The 20,299-nt window shown below is 37.5% G+C and overlaps 1 protein-coding gene across 2 annotated transcripts in view; it reads right to left on the minus strand.

The window, feature by feature from the left end:
* Positions 1-20,299, minus strand: part of LOC122788193 (translational activator of cytochrome c oxidase 1) — a 285,644-nt gene that overhangs the window by 104,546 nt on the left and 160,799 nt on the right. For both annotated transcript variants that reach the window (XM_044055192.1, XM_044055191.1), the window contains exon 4: positions 15,731-15,908. In XM_044055192.1, the coding sequence (XP_043911127.1) occupies positions 15,731-15,908 (178 nt within the window). The remainder of the gene's footprint in view (positions 1-15,730; positions 15,909-20,299) is intronic.

Consider the following 20,299-nt stretch of genomic DNA (forward strand, 5'->3'; position numbering starts at 1 on the left):
GATAGGAGAGAAATAAAGCTTAAATTAGTATCTTACCTTCACCAAGAATTATGTTCTAGATACCATGACAAGATTGTAGGCTTTAACAAATGAGCAAGTAGTTGGTGTCATTCTACAATGATACAGTATGTGTCAGCCTGGGATGAAATACTAGATGAGACTCATTCACCAGGGATGGCTCACACAACTTTTACCAGGGTTTCTGCATATTGGCTAAAGCTTTTGCTGCCAGTATAGTGCCTTTTTTTCTTCTCTGCATTCATACGTTTGTTTGTGTCTTTCAGCTTTTCCCGGTCAGGGGTCGCCACAGCGGAACTCCGGTCCGCTAATGATTGGCAGTAGATTTTTACGTACTGGCTTGCCGGGCCTAACGCACAACCTTCAACGAAGGAACACCCATTCACGCATGCCGCTACACAGAAGATGCTCTAACTGAGAATCGAACGGGCAACGTCTAACTGAGGCAACAACGCTACCGCAGCACCACCACTGCAAGTTCAAACCAAAATTTCAACAACATGGTGGCACTATTCAATGCTAGGAGTCCAAATAGAAACAATCCAGAACTTAAGGTCCTCCTACAAACTAAAACATATTCATCTCTTTCTGGTTACTGAAGCATGATTTCTATGCAACGTCAACACTCCCCTCTAAAATAGACTTTAGCACCTATCAAGTTTTGAAGCCACTAATTGCAGGGGAATACCTGTATTTGTCATAAACACCATAACCTTACTTCAAATTACCCACAACCCTACCTTAGGATTCTTGAAGATCCAAATCACCCTCAGTAATTCCAGTTATTTCTTCTCTGCTAGTTATAGATCCACATTAATGCCCCAATGCCACTGAGGGGTTAAATATCAAACCGAATACATGCTTCCTAGATGACAAAATTATCCAAGCATTTATTTTTCACACTTTCATCTCTAAAAATGGACATGGACAGCATTTCCTAGACTTTGTTATTACTGATGCAGTGGAAAAAAATTGTAAAACTACCCACAAAAGGCTCCAATATCCTTGAATTGGTCCTTACCAAAGTAGCCCCGACTTGTACCCCTACCTTGTATAGGCTCATGCTGGTTAAATCTGACCATGAATCAGTCACCTCCACTGTCATACCTACTGGCACCACCCCAACACAAAACAAGATATTTAGGGACATTTCCACAGTAAACCTATTTCAACTTGTAAAATGTAAAAGACCTACGCAAAATTCCCAAAATGCCTCAGAAATGGATCCATCCTTGGAGAGCTTCCTTTTTCAACTACAGTTTTTACAAGCACATAAAGAGCTGCAGAGAAAAAGTTCATTCCTGTCCACCCTAAATATAATGGCATATTCAGGAATAAACCTATCAAGTGATACTCCTGTACTAATAGGCTGTATGATAAAATAAGGAAAATAGGATGCAAGAACGTATCATCCCCGTACTTCAAAGACCACAATGAAACATGCCAAGAAGTAACCACTCAACACAGGAGGTAAGAATGAATTTCTTCCTCCCTGCATGTTTATGTACCCATAACACAGTCAAAATACTGGTATGAATGGCAACTGTATCATGGGGGAGGGAGTCCTGACATGGCTGCAGAGTGAAGAGGATCATCCTCATTTACAGGACCACTTGCAAACTGGCCCTTCAACAATGACCCTGGATCCCAGATTACCTGTCTCAGACAAATGCCTCCCAACCCTTGAGCATAGGTGTCTTTGGTGACAGCTACTACAAAATGGGTGAGACTGTCAGAGTGAGCTTAACGTGTACTGTGGGTGAGTTTTTCATGGTTTGACAATTCTAATTCTGCATTTAATGGACACACGGACCATCAGTTGTGGCCACAGTATCAAAAAGTTCACAGCAAGACTGCCAAAACAATGCCTGCATGAAGAACCAAAAGACCTATTATTTTAAAATTAAGTGCGGCTGAAACCATCCAACACAGAAGAAGCTGAGACACTGACAATAGAAAGGGAGGAATTCTGTCCAGTAAAAAATTAGCCTTACAGGACAGTGTGTTCAGGGAGAGCACAATGACTGTATCAGCCTGCAATGGCTCAGACTTATTCTTTGTGTTTACCAAAATTCACAGAAATTGAAACAGCTGAAGAAGAGACTTCCATGCTGTCTTTAGTTTATCTTGATTTGGTGAGGACAGGAGCCATTTGTCCAAGTAAGTACACACCTTGATCATCTGCAGCCTCTGCTTCACTGTAACTGTAGACATACATTTGGTAAGCACCCTGGAGGCTGAGAAGAGGAAGAATGGGACTGCAAAAAAATGGTAATGACTGGCCACTAATTGAAACTGAAGAAGCCTGATTAACTTCTTGGCAATTTTAACATGAAGATAAGTGACTTGAATTTTCAAACAGCACATCAATGGGTACCTTATTTATGGTCTGCTACTCATGTGCTCTTTGTTCTAACCCGCATCACCCTTAGGCTGGAACCATCTCACAATTAGTGGGTTAGGAACGGGAAAGGGAAATGTGGAATGGAGTAAACAACCAGCAGCATCACACGGCTGCCCTACAATGCCGGGGTTTTCTTAGGGCCTACCCACACGGTGATGACACTGTACCTACAAAGCTAGATGGGCAACACAGTAAGGATTGTGAGGACATTGTCCACCATCGGCTCTAAGGTGGCCCCACCTCCTCTTGTCTACTCACACATCCAGCTGAGCACAAATCCAAACCCCAGTTTCTACAGGGGCTTAAAGAGCAATTCATCTGTATTACCAGCAAGTCTCTCAGGTGTAGCCAGGAGTAATGGAGAATACCCACAATGGTGCTTGCTTCCCTCGCTGCACCACCCACGAGTTTTGTGTCAAGCTCATCGTCTGACAAACATTTCTAGTGCCTGGTCACCTCACCTGCAAGCCCTCAGGGGGAACCACAGCATGCAGTATAAATAGGTGGCACCCTTGTAATGATTGAGGATACATAAACCTGCTCTCACACACAGACACGCACACACAGATGTGCGCACACGCACCCAAACGCGTACACACACACAAACAACATATGAGGGCTACCATTACTGGCTTGGAATACCAAAGCCCATGTCCCTTGATCCTGCAATCACTGTTGCTATACATGCAATGCTTGCAAAACAGCAATATGGTTGGCAAGGATCACCATTTCCCTCACTCTACAATAAGCAAGCCAACACAAGCTGCTTACATCCATTCTTTCCTGCTTAGCACTTCCAACACAGAAGCTGCTAGATGAAGTCATCTGGATTACAGCCAGAGCTTCCCCCATCTACACCACAAAACTAGGGTAATGCCCTGAATTCTTTACTGAGGGGTGGGCAGTGTAGCTTTTCAGACTAGACGCCTTTTTAAAGGTTGCCACTAGAAAACAATCCAGTTATTTTCCCCTTGTTAATATCAGAAACTAGCCAAGAGGAAGACTGGAAGGCATCCTGCACAATCCTTTTGGGTGATGATGCAGGATGTGTAGGCAATCCAATTTTTGCTTCATCAGCTCATCAATGCTCTCCTAGATGATCCCAAATTTTGGAAGAACGCAGAGTATCTGTGTCATTCCTATTGTCTGTACATGATGTGTGAGAACATGAATGGAAAGTTAATGTGTTTCAGCTTGCACATGTGTTTTCCACTTTTCCTTGGTGGGGGGATTGAACATTCTAGGAAAGACGAAGAAGATGGGTAAGTAGCAGTCACACATCACAGAAACCCACTCATTCCGTCTACCCCACTATCAAACACTGAGAAGCTGAAGGAGCAGGGGGAAAAGTGTCTTGGATCAAAACCAACACGGCTGCAAGTGATGATGGATGAACACTAGAACAGTTTGGAACATCAGCATGGAAGCAAATAAAAAAGCAGTTCTTGGGACTAAGAACACCGAAATAGTGAAGCAAAAGTTGATGCCCATCAACACTAACACTGAAGTCACCATCAACCAGCACTGGGCTCAGTACCAACCAGCCAACTCCTACTGTAAATGTTAAAAATTGCCCTGGACTCAAGCCAGGTATTGAAGACCTGGAGTTTGAAAGCTCAAACAACAAAGCACTGGAAGCCTACATTGGCAATGACAATACTGGCAACAGAACTAGTCCTAACAGCAGAGACTTCCAAGATGGCTGCACACTGATCAACAGCTTAACTTCAGCTCTCCTAGTGTGAAAACAGAAACTGAGAAACAGCCAATGGCATTGTCAGTTTGAGTAAAAATCAGTCACTGGCTAGCAAGTACACTGCTTGGATGCCTGCAAAGAAGAAACTAAGAGGGCCTGAAAGAAATGGAACTAGAAAATTTGAACAGAAAACACTGACTGGAAAGAACCCTGTAGCTGTTTAGCAAAAAACAGTTCAAGCTCTAGCTTTGGTGCAAGACACTGCTTCCAGTAATCTAAAGGAAAAAAAGTCAAATGTGCTCAAAGCTGATTAAAATAATTCAATTAAGACTGGAAAGATGAAGAAGCTTTAAAACAGACATTTAAAATGAGCTGATAAAAATGCAAAAATCAGAGGTCAAAATAAAGAAAAGGCTGGCCGAGTACAAGACTGACCAAGAAGAGATGTTTCAGAAAATGGTAGAAATAGAGAGCAGAGCACAGATCTGATATTTCCTGCTGTACCAGAGACATTATAAAGAGCAGACTGTATTAACTTTATGAAGGCACAAACAAGCAGCTGGACTGGTATTCCGAAACAGCAGGAAATGTTAAATGAAGGGACACACCATGTGTAAGCTCCAAATCTGGCCATAAGATACCAACCAACCAAGAGCTTTATTAGTAAAGATGCAAACCCACCAGTAGGAAGAGTGGATTCTGAAAAAATTGTGACAAAAAGGCAAAGTATTAAAAACTGGAGACAGTATAGTTCTTGTGGAAAATGATTACTCACAGTACAATAGACAGAAAAGAAACACATTTATTCCAGTAATCACAGAATGCTGAGAGGTAGATGTGAGATTCAAGCTGCTACATCCAGCTATCTTCAAAACATTTGTTGGAGAATCAAAGTAATTTTTGATGCAGAACAGGCCAAGGAGGAAAAGAAAAGCAAAAGTTTGTCTAACAAAGAATGAGCCATCACTCTGCTTCTCATTCTTCTGATAATAAAGCATATTAGACTTTTTCAGTTAAACCTTTTCCACCATTCCAAAGGAAAGTGCCTGAGAGAGAGAGAAACACAGGAGCTGACCAGAAGAATCAGGACTACCATGGAACTGAACCACAATCTGGATTTGGGAGATAGGGATGAACAGAAAAAAAAAGATCAGCAATAAAGAAAACTAGTGAATAAATGTGACAATGTAAACCTTCCATTGAATTTGCCATATATGGCTGCTGTATAAGAATAAGTGGAAAGAGTAGACTTTGCTTTCTTTGTTAAAATTGTGAGGAAGTGAAACGCATTTGCCTCACTTCTGATCATTAATGTTGTAAGGACTCTTGTGGTAGCGGAACAGGAAGGAAAGAGATAACTGTAAATAAAACGCTTTTCTCAACAGTACTTTTATGAAACTTTTCACAATATAAATTGCTTATTTTACGATAATGCATTTTTAGTTCTTGTATGTAACAAAGTTAAACAGCTACCCTTTTTCTTTTTATGTCTTCATTTTTATTAAGAAATGTAGGCATTACAGTGCAAAATAAAGTGAAGAAAAGCTAGACAAAAGCATGATTAAATTAATAGGCTGTAATCCTGAGTTGCTGAAGTGGAGGATGGGGTGTAAAGGTACACAGATCATAACATATGTATAGTTGATATTTTTTCTCTTACTTTTGCATTGGTGAATATCTAGAGTAAGACCTTTGGCTTAATCTAACAACAAATTTTGAGTGAAAACAAATATGAGAATATTGAATATAATTAAACGTTTTTCTTTCAGCAATTAATGTTTCAGCTCATCTTTCAGGCTGCAACAGAGAAACATAAATGTTTTTAATTCTCTTACTTTTCCATGGAGGCAAGCTGATAGGGTAATAAAAGACAGAACACTGGTTTCTTCAAGGCTGAAAATTAATGATTTCTCAAAGTATGTAATTAGTTTTCATATCTGGGAGGAGGGGGAATAAAGAGGCAAAAATAAAAACAAAAACACATGCCAAATAGTTTATGTAGAACCACGGGCAATAACATATATACTGACATGGATAAAATCAATTTCAGGTTATTAGGGCTTGTGGTAGCTGTCTATTTGGCACAAATTATCATATTAGGAGGGTTAAAATTCATTATTTGAAGATGTACATAGTTGTGTGTGTTCATATTAAGTTAAAAAGTTATGGGGGTGTTCGGGCGGTGTATTTGTTTTGAGGGGAGGGGGTTGTAAGATATGACATGGGTTCCAATGTTGATGAAAAAAATTATATAAAGGATCAACCTGTCACATATTAGTGGGTGCCATCACAAACTTTGGAAATGGAAATTTAAAAAGATGCCATATATAACTGATAGGAATAATGACTGATATAATGGTGACACTTTCCTTATTATCTTGGATTGTGAATGGTCTCACAGGTGCAGACAAAAAGAACGGATACTTGACTACATTAAGAAATATACAGTGCAAATAATGCTACAGCAGACACATTTGTAAAGAAATAAGCATTTGAATTTGATAAAGAAAGGAGTCCAGGATGGATATTTTTCAGAACATTTGGGATAAAGAAAAAGAAGAGCATTTACATTAATTGCTACAGGAGCTCCAGTAGGGATTGAAGAGGGAAAAAGATAATGCAGATTTGTAGTAGTATGGGGCTAGTGGCAAGGGATGAAAGTTATGCTGGCATGTGTTGATATTCCACCTAAAAATGCTATTTTTTGGAGCTTTAAAAATTGGAAAAAATAATCAGCTTTCTGCAGGGAATATTACTTTTAGGTGGGGAATGGAATTTAATTTGCAACAATGAAGATATATCTGGGGGAGCAAAAACAGAGTAGATTTCTGAAGAAATTTATGAAAATATTTATCATGAAAGATGTGAATTTAGTAGTACGAACTCAGAGAATTTATATATTATTCCCCAAGGTACAATAACAGGGCTAGATTTGACAGAAATTATATTATTTCACAGGAACATGTCCATTTAATTAACTGAGAACTTTGGCACATCCAATAACTATTTCAGATCATGGGCCAATAAATTCCAAGATAAAAATGCAGGGTAATGAAGTCAATATGAGACACCAGTGCTTCCTCAACTGCCTGTTAAAAAGAGAGGGATTTAAGGACTGGGTAGAAGAAATTATCCAAAAGTTATAGCTAGTCAGTATGATAAAATAAATGTAGAATTTAAAAATAAGGTAGAAACAACTGAAAGATAGATCTGGTTAAGAAGCAATAAAAATTATTTAGAGGGGCTGGCAAAGGTCAACATATTATAAAATAGGGAAACGCACAAAACAAGAGGCACAATTGCAAAATGCTACAAAGAAAATAAACAAGGGAGTACCTGGATAATATGCATGAGTTTAGAAAGATTGATGTTAAGCAACTGTTTTTATCAAAAACTCCAGAGCACAAAAACTTTTGGCACAAGGACTTAGGCAAAAAGTAGAAAGGGTTGTTGCCACACTTAAGGAGCCTATATAACAAGAAAAACGACCAGAGATCCTGTAAAGATATTAGAAGTATTTCGGAAATTTTAAGAAAATTTATATAAAGCACATAAATGGGGGAATCAAAATAAAAAAAACTAATGGAAATATTTATGGAAGAATTAAACATGCCAAAGTCAGACATAAATAAGGCTCAACAAGTAAGAGTTAAGAGGAGGAGATGAAATAAAAAGCATGATATATAACCAATCTGCAGGAAGGTCTCCAGGAATACATGGCACTGCCAGATGTTTGGAAGCTAGGAGAGAAGAAAGTGATAGATCTGGAAGGTTTTATAACAGTATTTTAAAAGGAGGGGAGACATCTTGGGAAAAATTTATATTTTCATTTTAGAAAAAAGCATGTCTAAACTAGCTAGACTACAATACGAGAAGTTTCATTTGCAAGTTTGTCTAGCTGAAAATTTGATACCCCGTGGACTGAGTCTTAAAAATGCCAGCCCAGGCTGATCGGGACTCTCTACTAGTTAGTGAATGGCAAAAACTGAATATTACCACTAGTATGGGTTACATCAAATTACTAATTAATGCAGCTGAAAGAAAAGAAATAACCATGGTAGATGAGGTGAAGACCAACTACTCGCAATTATGCAAGAAATATATTGGTGATGTATTTGCCAGATTGTTGGCTGAAACTACAGATAATGTTACTACATATAAACACAAGCTTTTGCAAATTAAGCTAAAGAAGTTACGAAGAGATCGTCAAGATTTTGCTGTGGGTAACATCTTCACGTGGTCACGTGATGTAATTTTGAATGAAATCAGGCAACCCTTGTTCGACGAGGAACAACGTAATTACGTCAGAACCAGAGTCATTGATTTCAGAGATGGAAGACAATTAACACCACAAGAGAGAGCTATGCCCCAAACTGAATCTTTATCTGATGATAATACTTCTATCCAGACTGGTTTCTCATCAGTGGAGCAAAGCGCTACACTTGGCGCTAAGAGAAAGGTAGTTTTAACTACCGCAGAAGTGCACAGCAAAGCGCTACACTTGGCGCCAAGAGAAAGGTAGTTTTAACTACCGCAGAAGTGCACAGGGAGCCTGAGAAAGAAGCCTTGAGTATTTTGCAACATGAGCAACGTTCGGTGGCAAGAGAATCTAAAGCTCCAAATAATTATTTTTTAAATTTTCCACTTCCTATGAGGGACACTTCAGTGAATCTGCGGGAGTCCCAGGGGCAGAAATACCAGCACAGGGGCAGGAGCAATACCAGATGCAAAAGGAAATATGAAGAAGTGAAGGACAATACCTATACCATAAAGAAAGCGTTTCAACAAGTAGGACTTGCATAACTAATCTATCGAAACGTAACAGATGCAGAAGTTAATGTACTTTCTAAAGGTTTATCGTTTATACCTTCTAGTGATATGTGCATTACAGATATAGTGTTTGATGTAAAAATGTTCACAAGAAATTTAATGTTAAAATATTTGTTTCAACAGACCTCAGCTAATGATGGTTTTAATTTCAATAGACCTAGTACTTTTGTACCTAAACAAAGAGCACTAATAAATGCGTTTGAACAGATCTGTATAGATGACATATATAAGGCATATAATGACAAGACATATAAAAATAACAAGTACAATCTTAGTAAAAGGGAAAATGAAGCTCTTCAGAGACTTGAGAATGATGCTGATTTAGTCATCAGGCCAGCTGACAAGGGTGGGCGTATAGTTGTGCTAGATAAGGATTATTATGATGTTCTAATGTACGAGATGCTTGATGATACTGAATTTTACCAAAAAGTAAACTATCCCTATGTTGAAAAGATGGTACTGCTAGTCAATAAGAAAATTACACATTTAGAACAAACAGAGCTCATATGAAAGGAGCTAGCCAAATACTTTTTTAGTAATAAATATACCATACCCCACATACAAGGACAGCCCAAGATTCATAAGAACCCTGCCGGACCCCCCATGAGACCTATTGTCTCAGGCAGAGGATGGTGCACTGAAGCAATTTCGATTTATTTAGATAAAAAATTGAAACCTATTATTGAGAACTCTAATTTTGTCTTGAAAGACACAGAACAATTTCTTAATGATCTTTATGTATTTATTGATAGAAATGCTGCATGCAAAAATTATATTTTTGTAACATTGGATGTTGTTTCTTTGTACACAGTCATTCCTAATCTAGTTGGTTTAGAGTTTCTTAATAGACTTATAGCACAAACAAGCTTTCTCAACAATGATGAAATGAAAGTAATATATGAATTGATGAGTTTAGTACTTATGAATAATGTGTTTTTATACAAGAATCAGATTTATTATCAAAAAAATGGAGTAGCAATGGGGAGCTCATGTTCTAACACATATGCAAATGCAGTTATGTTAACATGGGAGACCAGAATATCTGTTCGATGGACCATACAGTGAATTTATATTATTCTATAGGAGGTTTGTCGATGATCTTTTTATTCTGTGGGGAGGCACAGCCTCGGATCTGTTGAGCTTTCTTGAATACATTAACAACACAACACAATTTTTGAAATTTACCTTGAACCATTCAGAAGAGAGAATTAGTTTTTTGGATGTACTTATAGAAAAAGAGAGTTCAGGCAAGGCAAGATCAGTACAAGACTTTTTAGGAAAGAATATCATGTTAACACCCTTTTATCAAGGGATAGTATGCATCCTAGATGTGTATTCAAAAATGTAGCCCAAAATCAATTTTTTAGAGCCTCGAGATTAAGTGCAAGGCAAGACGAATTTGAAAAACAACTTGTTAAGACAAGTCAAGATTTGAAAGAGAGAGGCTATGAGAAGAATATTATAGAAGATGGTATTAGGAAAGTTCAACAATTGAGGGGGACAAGAGCCAAACCATATTTTTCAGATAAGAATTATAGAGAAGCAAGTGGGAGGAATAGTACCTTGAATGTTAACATCTCATATTCTAGGGATGTTTGGAAGTATACTAGTATTATTAATAATCATTGGAAAATATTAATGACAGACCCTATTATAAGTAAGGTCATTAGCTCAAAACCGCAGTTTACTTTTAAAAATAAAAAGAATCTTAGGAGAAGGCTATGTATCAACAGAAATAGTGTTAATGTTACTAGCTCCAGAGGAACGAAACCATGTGGTAATTGTAATCAATGTCAATTTATTGACAAGGAATTATACTTTAGACATCCTGATACAGGTAGAGTTTTTGATATTAGAGTTAGTGGCACATGTGTTACTACGCATGTGATATATCTTGCCACCTGTTGTTTATGCAATTGTTTCTATGTAGGCAAGACAGATCGCAGTCTAAGAGAAAGAATCAGAGAACACATATCATATAGGTAAGAAATCTGATTGTAATGCCCTGTCTAAACATGTTTCCAAAGAGGGAGAACAGCATAGGTTTAAATTTATGATAGTTTCTAGGACATTTGACAGTCTGAGATGTGGGGATGTTAGGGATAGAACTGAAGAGGTAGAGGCTAAACGGACAGTTATGCTGAGGGCCATGGACTTAATGATAATGTCAGTCTGAGATGTGGGGATGTTAGGGATAGAACTGAAGAGGTAGAGGCTAAACGGACAGTTATGCTGAGGGCCATGGACTTAATGATAATATGCCCATCAAGCCCATTTTGAAAAGAAGGGGATTACGTAGGTAAATACAGAAGTAAGATTTTAGTTTAATATACAGTTGTTATTGAATATATTGTATTCATAGCCATAGAAATTTTATATATATATTTTTATGTAATAAAATTTATATATCTGTACATATATATTTTAAGATATTTTTGCGCTTTTGCAATTCTTGAATACATATATTTTTGCAGATATAATTAAAAATATATGTAGATTGCATTTTATATATATTCCTATAAAAAGTCACATCAGTTGTGAATATATAAATTTATGCATATATTTCTGTATACATATATTTATTTTAATTTATTTTTATTTTCAGTTTAGAGAGTATATAACTTTAAATTAATTGGATCTGTTAGTCATGTGATTAAATTAAGGTATTTAAAGAGGTGCTGCTGATTGTTTTTATATACACCTGATGAAGCATTCTGTGAAAGCGCTTGTGTGACATTAAAGAAGGCATTGTTTTTTACTACTTTCTGAAGACTGAATCATTTATCTGTTCAACTATTTGGATTCTGGAGCCTTACCTCAGCTTACTGTTTTTGGATTCAATCTTGGGAAAAATGCTGTGGTGGCTATAATACCTAAAGACAGTAAAGATCCATCTTAAACAGCTTTATATAGTCCCATTTCAATTTTAAATCATGATTATTAAGTGTTTATGTCTATAATGGCTAAAAGAATGGCAGAAGGTAATGCCAAAATGTATGTGGACCAATGTGGTTTTGTGATGGGGAGACAAACATCTGACACCATTAATAAAGCAATGATGATCCACATGGAAGCAGATCACTTTTATTGGGTCTTGATACAGAGAAAGCATTCAACAGAGTAAGCTGCAATTTTATGAGTAAGCATTTGCATTTCTTGGTACAATAATAAGGTTAAGTAGAAGAATATATAAAGGATCGGGGGCAAAAATCAAAATGTGTTGGTTCCTCTCTGATAAGTTGTGCCTGAACGAGGAACTAAGCAGGAGTGTCCTCTTTCCCCTTTGTTATATGTGTTATACTTAAAACCACTGGCAAAGAAAATAAGGGACTCAGAAATTCAAGGATACAATTAGCATGGTGTTCTGCAAATAAAGCCAACTTTTCATGATGATATCAATGTACTTGATGGAACCAGAAAAGGATATCTCAGTGCTGTGGAATATTCTGACACATTTCCAGCTTTTTTTTGGTACATCAAATTAATGAAAATAAAACAAGGGCTACAGATATAAAATGTGTACCAACAAATGAATTGGTATATCACCCATATTTATGGGGACATAATAAAATGAAGCATTTATGATTAAGGATTAAAAAGGATTTAGTTATAAACAGCTAAGGATATGTGGGAAGAGACTACACAAAAGATAATACAAAAACTGAGAAACTGGAGGTTCTTGCCCATGGACATGGCTAGCAAGATACAAGCAGTAAAATGTTTTTATTCCTTTTAGTTTTATACATGGCTCAGGCACATTTTTGTCAACTACAGGAGAAGTTTGGATAGTAATTAATAAAGACTTGAAGGATTTTATTTGGGAAGGGAAGAGGGCAAGAGTCAAATGGGATAAGCTGATCGTCCTGATAAAACAAGGAGGTCTAAGATTACCTGATTTAAAGGGAAATTTTAGAGCTACACAGTTAAGGCTTTCATATAGAAGCACAAATTTAATATTCAAAGTGAAAAGGGGTGATAATGAAGAGGAGGGAATTCAAGAAATAAGGAAAGAATGGGATTTTGGATGCAGATCCCCAAGGAGAATAACAGTCATACAGAATATTATATTCATAAAGTAGCAAAAAATACACTAAGAACAAAATCCACACTGGGGTGGAGAAAGGAGATTGTAAAGATGGGGATGACTGCAATTAGGGATAAAGAGAATGGACAAGATGAGCTGGAATTTACAAGAGGAAGATGGCAAAGGAACCAAGGTATTGGGAACAAATACTTAGAGAAGGAAAGGTTAAGGAATGGGAAGAGGCCAAGAAGACATTTAGACTGTAGGCTAGTGATTGACATCCGTACCAGGGATTGATATCAGAGTATAGGCAAAGAGAATGGGACAGCAGAATCCTAAAATGAAAGACCTGCACCAGTTGTCTTTTTAATTGAATCTAGAACAGACGCTGCTGTTAAAAAAATAGATAATTAGTAGGGTATATAAAATATTGCATGATAACTACTGGAATCAATCAGAAGAGGTCAGAAAGACTGAGAAGAGAGATTAGATGAGCAATTCATAATGAAACAATGTGAGAACATGGGTATGGCTCTTAAATATACAACAAAATCTAGAAGACTTAGTATTTTTGCCTGGATGCGTTTGTATAGATACTTTTACATCCCAAGCAGACTCCAAAGAAATTTTCCTCAGGTCGACAGCAAATGTTAGAGGTACAATGTGGAAGAAAGAGGTAATTGGGACCACGAGTGTTTTGGAGTGTAATGAGCTGGCAAACTTTAAAAATTCCCTACAGAGCACTCTGTCAGGAATGCTGGACAAGCAAACGAGTGCAACTATGGAAATTTTTTTTTTTATTTGAGCAGATATATACATTATGACTTGGCTGGACATAGCAACACCTTGTTAAGTTTAATTCTGGTGACTGACAAAAAAGCAATTACTACAAAATAGAAATCAAAACTTGAACCAACTACACTTGAAGTAGTGACTATTGTAACAGAGAGAAAAGAGCAGGAAGTGGGATCTTTAGAAAATAGTAGGAGTATAGCACAGAAAAAATGGAAGTTATGGGAACAATACATGCAGAAAAATATTCTGGTGGAGGAATGAGGTTTAAGAGAAGTCAAGAAATGAATAATTTACATAATGTTGCTTAGATTATATGATATATAACGATATACGTGATGTATAGCGTTTGTAAATATGAACTTGATAATGTGGTTTGATTACTTTTATAAAAAATGTAAGTTTGCCCAAGTCACAAGTGATAATCCAATAAAGGTGTTTTAAAAACAAGAAGTATTCCTAAACAGTCCAGCCCCAATCTCTGGATGTACAATGATGCTGGATGATGCTTGGTACTGACAGCAATGGTCCCAAGGCTGAAATAACTCCCAACATAAATGCTTCTGTTGACCTACTTGTCGACACTTGCAAGGTGCTATAAAGCTCCATGCAAATGGCACTAGTGCACTGGCCAGTAAGGAAACTGCAGAGAAACAGGGCAGGTAAAAGGTACCAATATCTGTCCTGGAACCACTGGTGGAAGTTGGCTGCTGCACCTTCAAAACAGCCATCATCATCTTCATATAGTCTAAATAAAATGCAACAGACTGACCATGAAAACAGTAGGTAGATTTGGGAGACAATGGAAGAGAAAGGACTTCTCTTCTAAGCTCACCTTCTGCTGAAGAGAAAACACTGTCTTGTTTATACAGTCTCGAAGGAGCACCTACAACTAAGATTGGCTGCTGCAACAACTGTAGAATACGTAGTCTTAACAAATAGTAGACTCTTCAAGCCTAGGTTTCATAGGAGTAGGTAAACAGTCATTCAAAGAGCACGGTTTCCTACATTAGGATACTTATCCTTCTCACCACTACAACACATCTGCAGTGAACATCAGAGCTCAAGATGTTGTCACACATCTTGTCTATAAATTGATGAACTGAATTACAGAAATGATGGGCTGCATCGGAAGCATTCCTTACAGATAGTAGGCTTACCAAAAAGAAAGCTAAAAACCGTAACAAAGCAATATATGTAACAGTAGCACTTTTTCCAGCAAGAAGAAAACACAGAAAAATAATCCAGGGCAAGACATGCTGTTAAGAAATGGCACAAAAACTGACTTAGAAGGGGAGAGTTACACATTTTTTTAATAAAAGTATTGCTCAGACATGAAAACTGAAAAAAGTAGTAGCAAAATGTTAATCATACCAAAAGAAACAACAAACAAGTAATTGAATTACTGGAAACAATACTTACATGAATACTGAGAGAGTCCGTGGCCGACTGAGCTATAAAGAACTGAAGGGAAAAATCAAAGGGTACAGAACTGCAATAACAAGGAGCAGCTAGAGCCGGGGAAAGTTTCAATCAAACCTGAACAGCGGAACATGATACTAATTATTTCAGATCATATATTCAAAACTCTGAATGTCTTCATGTCTTTTATTTATTTATTTTGGTTGTTTCATCAGTGGTGACTGAATTGAGCTAATAAAACCACACACAATTTAAGATGCAGGCTTTTATAATGAGAGTATAATAAGCTCTAGTCTGTCTCTAACTGTATTTAAAAATTTTTCTTAGTTTATTATAGATCATGCTGAGGCTGTGAAATTCCACAGCATCATACGCTATGCTTTGACTAGTGAGACATTTTTCAGAATCATGCTATTAGTGTACACAAGTGCAACAAATCTAACATCCCTAAAGAACATTCAGTGATGTAGGACTGCACACCAGTTTTATAACAGAACTTTTAACAGAAAACATGCTCAAAATGTGCAAGCATTGTACAACTGACCTTAAGAACTGGTTTTTCATCATCATCTTCTGTTTGCTGGACATCTTCGGCTCCAGCCTCAATGGCAATCTCAAGGGCTTTGTCAAGCTCCACTGCCTGATTGGCACTGTTCAATCCATTCACAATAACCACTCCCTTCTTATCAAAGAAGTGTCGGGCTCCATCACAAAGAACTCCCCTGAAGGTGCAAAACATGTCTTTTTTTTACTTAAGAAACAACAGTAAGTTATAGTCTGCCTATCAATTGGTCCAACACTGTTTACATGCTGATGGATACAATAAAATTTGAAATAAAGTGAAAGATTACTTAAAAGATAAAACACTGCAGTATAGGTTATGTGATGTACATGGTTCATAACTAAAAAAAAATGATTTAATTTTGTTAAATATGTTATTCTTTACAAAATAAGTAAACTCTTCTTCATTCTCTTATAAAGTTGAAATTAACCACTTTATCATGCAGCTGTAAACATATTCAGGACTTCCTGCAGTGGCTAGCCACAGAGTGTCGACATTAGAACACCGAAAGGGATAAATATCACTCACACGAGCGAAAATACAGGAACTAGACATCGCTATTGTGGGGGTCTGTGCCCACCACACCCCCTGCTAAATATACATTCCAACTCCGAGATCACACTACAGTGAAGAAAGGGCAAATATGCCGATCCTCACTGTACTGCAATAAAAAAAAAAAAAAAAAAAAAAAAAAAACATTGAGTGCCTGCATATTCGCTCATGTGAGCACTTGATATCTATCCCTTTCAGTGTTCTAATATAGATGAGCCACAGCCATGCACTTGGCTTACATGAACTTTCCATAGACCTTTTCCTCAATAACATTTTATCAGTGATTAAGAAGAAAAGACAAACACAAAGTTGTCTGTTCATTCCTATTGTGCAAACAAGTCAAAAATGTAAGTGCTACCATGACCCAACTGGCGAAAAAGGGAAAAAAGAAAAAAGGAATCGTAAATGGATGACTCAATGTTTTTGTGATTCAAACGTATTCAAATTATATTGGGTAACCCTATGAGCTTGAATGTTTCTCAGAAAGTTCTGACATGAATTTAATGTCTCTAACAATGGTTTCATCCACTCAAAGAGCAACTCCACTTTGGAACTCAAGAATGCATTTTTGTCATTGAGATGTTAATGCATCAAACTTTCATTACATGCGTCTTAAATCATTTTAATATGTTTTTCTACAAAATATCCATCATTTTAGCTTGCCATAATGATGTGGTTTTGTTTTACTACTTTCATGTCTCTTCCTTGGAATCTGTTTCAAGTTCTCTTTATAGGGGTCACATACGGAAGTCAAGTCATCTTCCAATCCCAGTACCATAAAGTGGCAGTATGCTTCATACCCTGCTATTCTGACACAAATGACAGTTAAGGGGACCCCTGTTGTTATAATATATGTATATTAACCCTGTTTGCACCTGTAGTCTTGCTGTTCAAAAAAGCAAATCCACAGATATACCCTTTTCCAACACACTGACTCGCAAGTTGAGAAAGATCCACGTTTATTCTTACATTGACAACAGTTTCATTCAGGTCTCTTGCAACCATGTTTGCTTGATTGATTTTGCTAAATCACAGTAGTGGGCTGATTTGCTTGGATCAATTTCAGCCACAGCCCAAAAGTTAAGGAGCACAGTCAGGAGTAATCTGACAAATGCTGACAAAACAGGCTTATTGTGTATCTATGTAGAAGGGGCAGGTGTAAATTTACAAATATAACTTATACAAATGTACAATGAAAAAAAGTAAAAATGCCAGTCTTGCAGGTACTGACATTTGTCAAGAGTTTATTACCAAATTCATGGATTGATTTGTTAAGGGTAGCTCAGGGTTGCCAGACATCCCTATTTGAGCGGGGCTGTCCCCGGATCAGCAGCCCAAACTAGAGTCCCACACTGCCGGTTAAAATCCCAGCGAAACAGCCTCTGCTTTGCAATTTATAATTGGCCCATATGCCAGTATACGAGCCAATCATAAATCTCAAAGCAAAGTTACTTCTGTTCACAAGAGGCTCTGCTGTGCGATTTTTTTAATGTTTTTTTTTTTTTTTTTTCTGGTCTTCACTTAGCATGAAGGACCCCCTTTTTATTTTTTTATTTTTTTGGTCCCTACCTGTCCCTTTCCAAAGCTGGCAACCCTGGGGTAGTTCTACTTAGAACTGTTGAATTATTAGCAGTAAAGTGAAGATGAGAGAGAGGTTTTAATAAATTTGTGCCTCAGTAAAAAAAAAAAAAGAGCTGTCACTATTAAACAGTTTTGCAGTCACTATTAAACAGTTTTGCAAAACAGATGAAGAAAAAAATACATCTGCTCATTAACATATAGGTTTACTAGTTACAGTGGTGCTCAGTCTGAAGTGAAAGAAGGATAAATCAGCAAATTCAGCTGGAAAGAGCTTGTAAATCTTTGACATTTCTTTTTACAGGTGTATACCATCACTGGCAGGCCATTAATTATGTGTTGGGGTTCAGTTTCTGAATTTCTTCAAGTTCACAATTATCAAATATAAATAAATAAAAGCCAAACAATGCATTCCTAGCAAAGGTGTTTCTGGGAGCATTTCTGGATGCAGTTCATAGTATTTTGCAGTCAAATCAAATTTTTACACTAAATCAAAGTACAGAACATGCTACTTTGTCTCGATGAGCTGTAAATCTGTCCAGCTTGTCAGACGGTCTGTTCAGACCTCTGTGAATGACATGTCAGACAGTATCATAACTGTGCAGAATGGCATAATTTGCATAAGGAATTCCCAGCATTATCGTCAAAACATGACAGACCAGGTGGAGGACCAACTGGATCAAGAGATTAAAATAATTAATTCTGTCTTGTAAACAGGTCACAGGTATTTAACCTCTGGAATATATAACTTGGGCAGACCTTTTCAATTCCCCCACCCCGCATCCATCTCAAGTTCTAACACAGAATGCCTCAAAAGACAGGACAGTCAATGGAATTTCTTTTGGTCCAATGTGCACTGCTTTATACTGCATGTGTCTGACAGGAGAAGACAGTCAGCCAACCTGAAATGCACCTTTAACTCATCAGGTTGTGGTAATGACATCTGTATTAGCTGTGTAAGCTGCCTTGTCCCAATCAAGCAGTGTGTGTGTGTGTGTGTGTGTAAGGCAGGCCATAGATACACAATGCTTTTGCTTCACTGTAATGTAATCAATGTACTGAATTTATGGTATACAGTGCCGTGACTAAGCACATTAAGAGAAAATGACTTTGGCTGAAATGCAAACAGCTGTTTTTCATGCTCAACTTGAAAACGTCTTATTTCTTGAATTATTTATTTTTTTCCTGACACAGCTTGAGGCAATTGTGATTCAGCCTGCTGGCAGTCTGAAATGTCACACAAAATTAGCGGACTGCTGGAAAACATTAAGGGGTAAGTGCATTAAATATTTCAGCTGCCCTCCAGCCTTCCCTTTTAACATCCTTGCTCCACTTGTCTTAAGCCTTCCTAAATTCTTACATGAATTCCCTCTATTCCACCCACTGTGATAATCCACTCCATAGATGTACAACCCTCATTAGCAAAATTTTGACAAACCAGCAACGCTGCCTATTTAATGCCTTCATATTTTCCCAACATTTATCCGCATCATCTCCTGACTTCTACTTTCTGGTCTCTAGTTAAAAGAGCTCCCCTAACTTTTTGTTATACCACATCTCTTTCATACAATCTTCATATATCTCTCACACCCTATATGGCCTCCACATATGCATATAACACTGCAGGGCTCTCTCCCTCTGTCAGATCAAACTTAAAGCAATGCATGAACTAAAATGTTTTAGGATAAATATTAAATTGTGAAGAACAATCAAAAGTGCAGAGATTTTGGAACCTCTTACAGGCAATTCATACAGAGTAGGTTCAGAGTGACACTGTAAACACTATAGATTCATAGGTTGATACTAGGCTATCTGCCCTAGGGTATTTATAAGCCTAGACAGTGTGCGTTTGGCTTTCGCCACCCTTTCAGATTAGTTGACTGTGCCTCTGTATAGTAGGTCACAGAAGGTAGCTCTTTTAAGGTTAGTTTACTGTACCTCTGTCAAGCAGGGACACAGAAGAGATCCCAGGGGTAAACTTACGATCTCCCATCCACTCGTCAAGATTTCCCTTGAAGAGGGTCAGTGAGGGGCTCTGCCTAACATGGATTGGGATTTTGTTCCAGAGTGAGGGGAGCCTCTGGGATATGAATCTGTCCCTCCAGCATGTCTTATTTATTTCTGTGCTGAGGTTCAAGTCCCTGGAGCGTGTAGCTCTAAGGGATTTGGATTTCCTGAGGTGAAGCATGTCCATGGCTTTATACGTCAGACACAGATCGCCTCTGAGTAGGCGGTACGCAACTGAGTAGAGCTGGAGTTTCTTTAGCCGAACTGCATAGGGAGTATGTTACTATACTTTAGTTAAGTCAGAGGTGCTACATTTTAAGCAAGCTTTAACAGACGTCTGAGCTGAAAGATGACTACACTTGTTTAAATATTGATCAGTTTATTAAAATAGCTGAAAATCCATCACGCTGCTTC

This window comes from Protopterus annectens, chromosome 13.part0 (assembly GCF_019279795.1).
Source record: "Protopterus annectens isolate FY-2018-M chromosome 13.part0, PAN1.0, whole genome shotgun sequence".
NCBI lineage: Eukaryota > Metazoa > Chordata > Ceratodontiformes > Protopteridae > Protopterus > Protopterus annectens.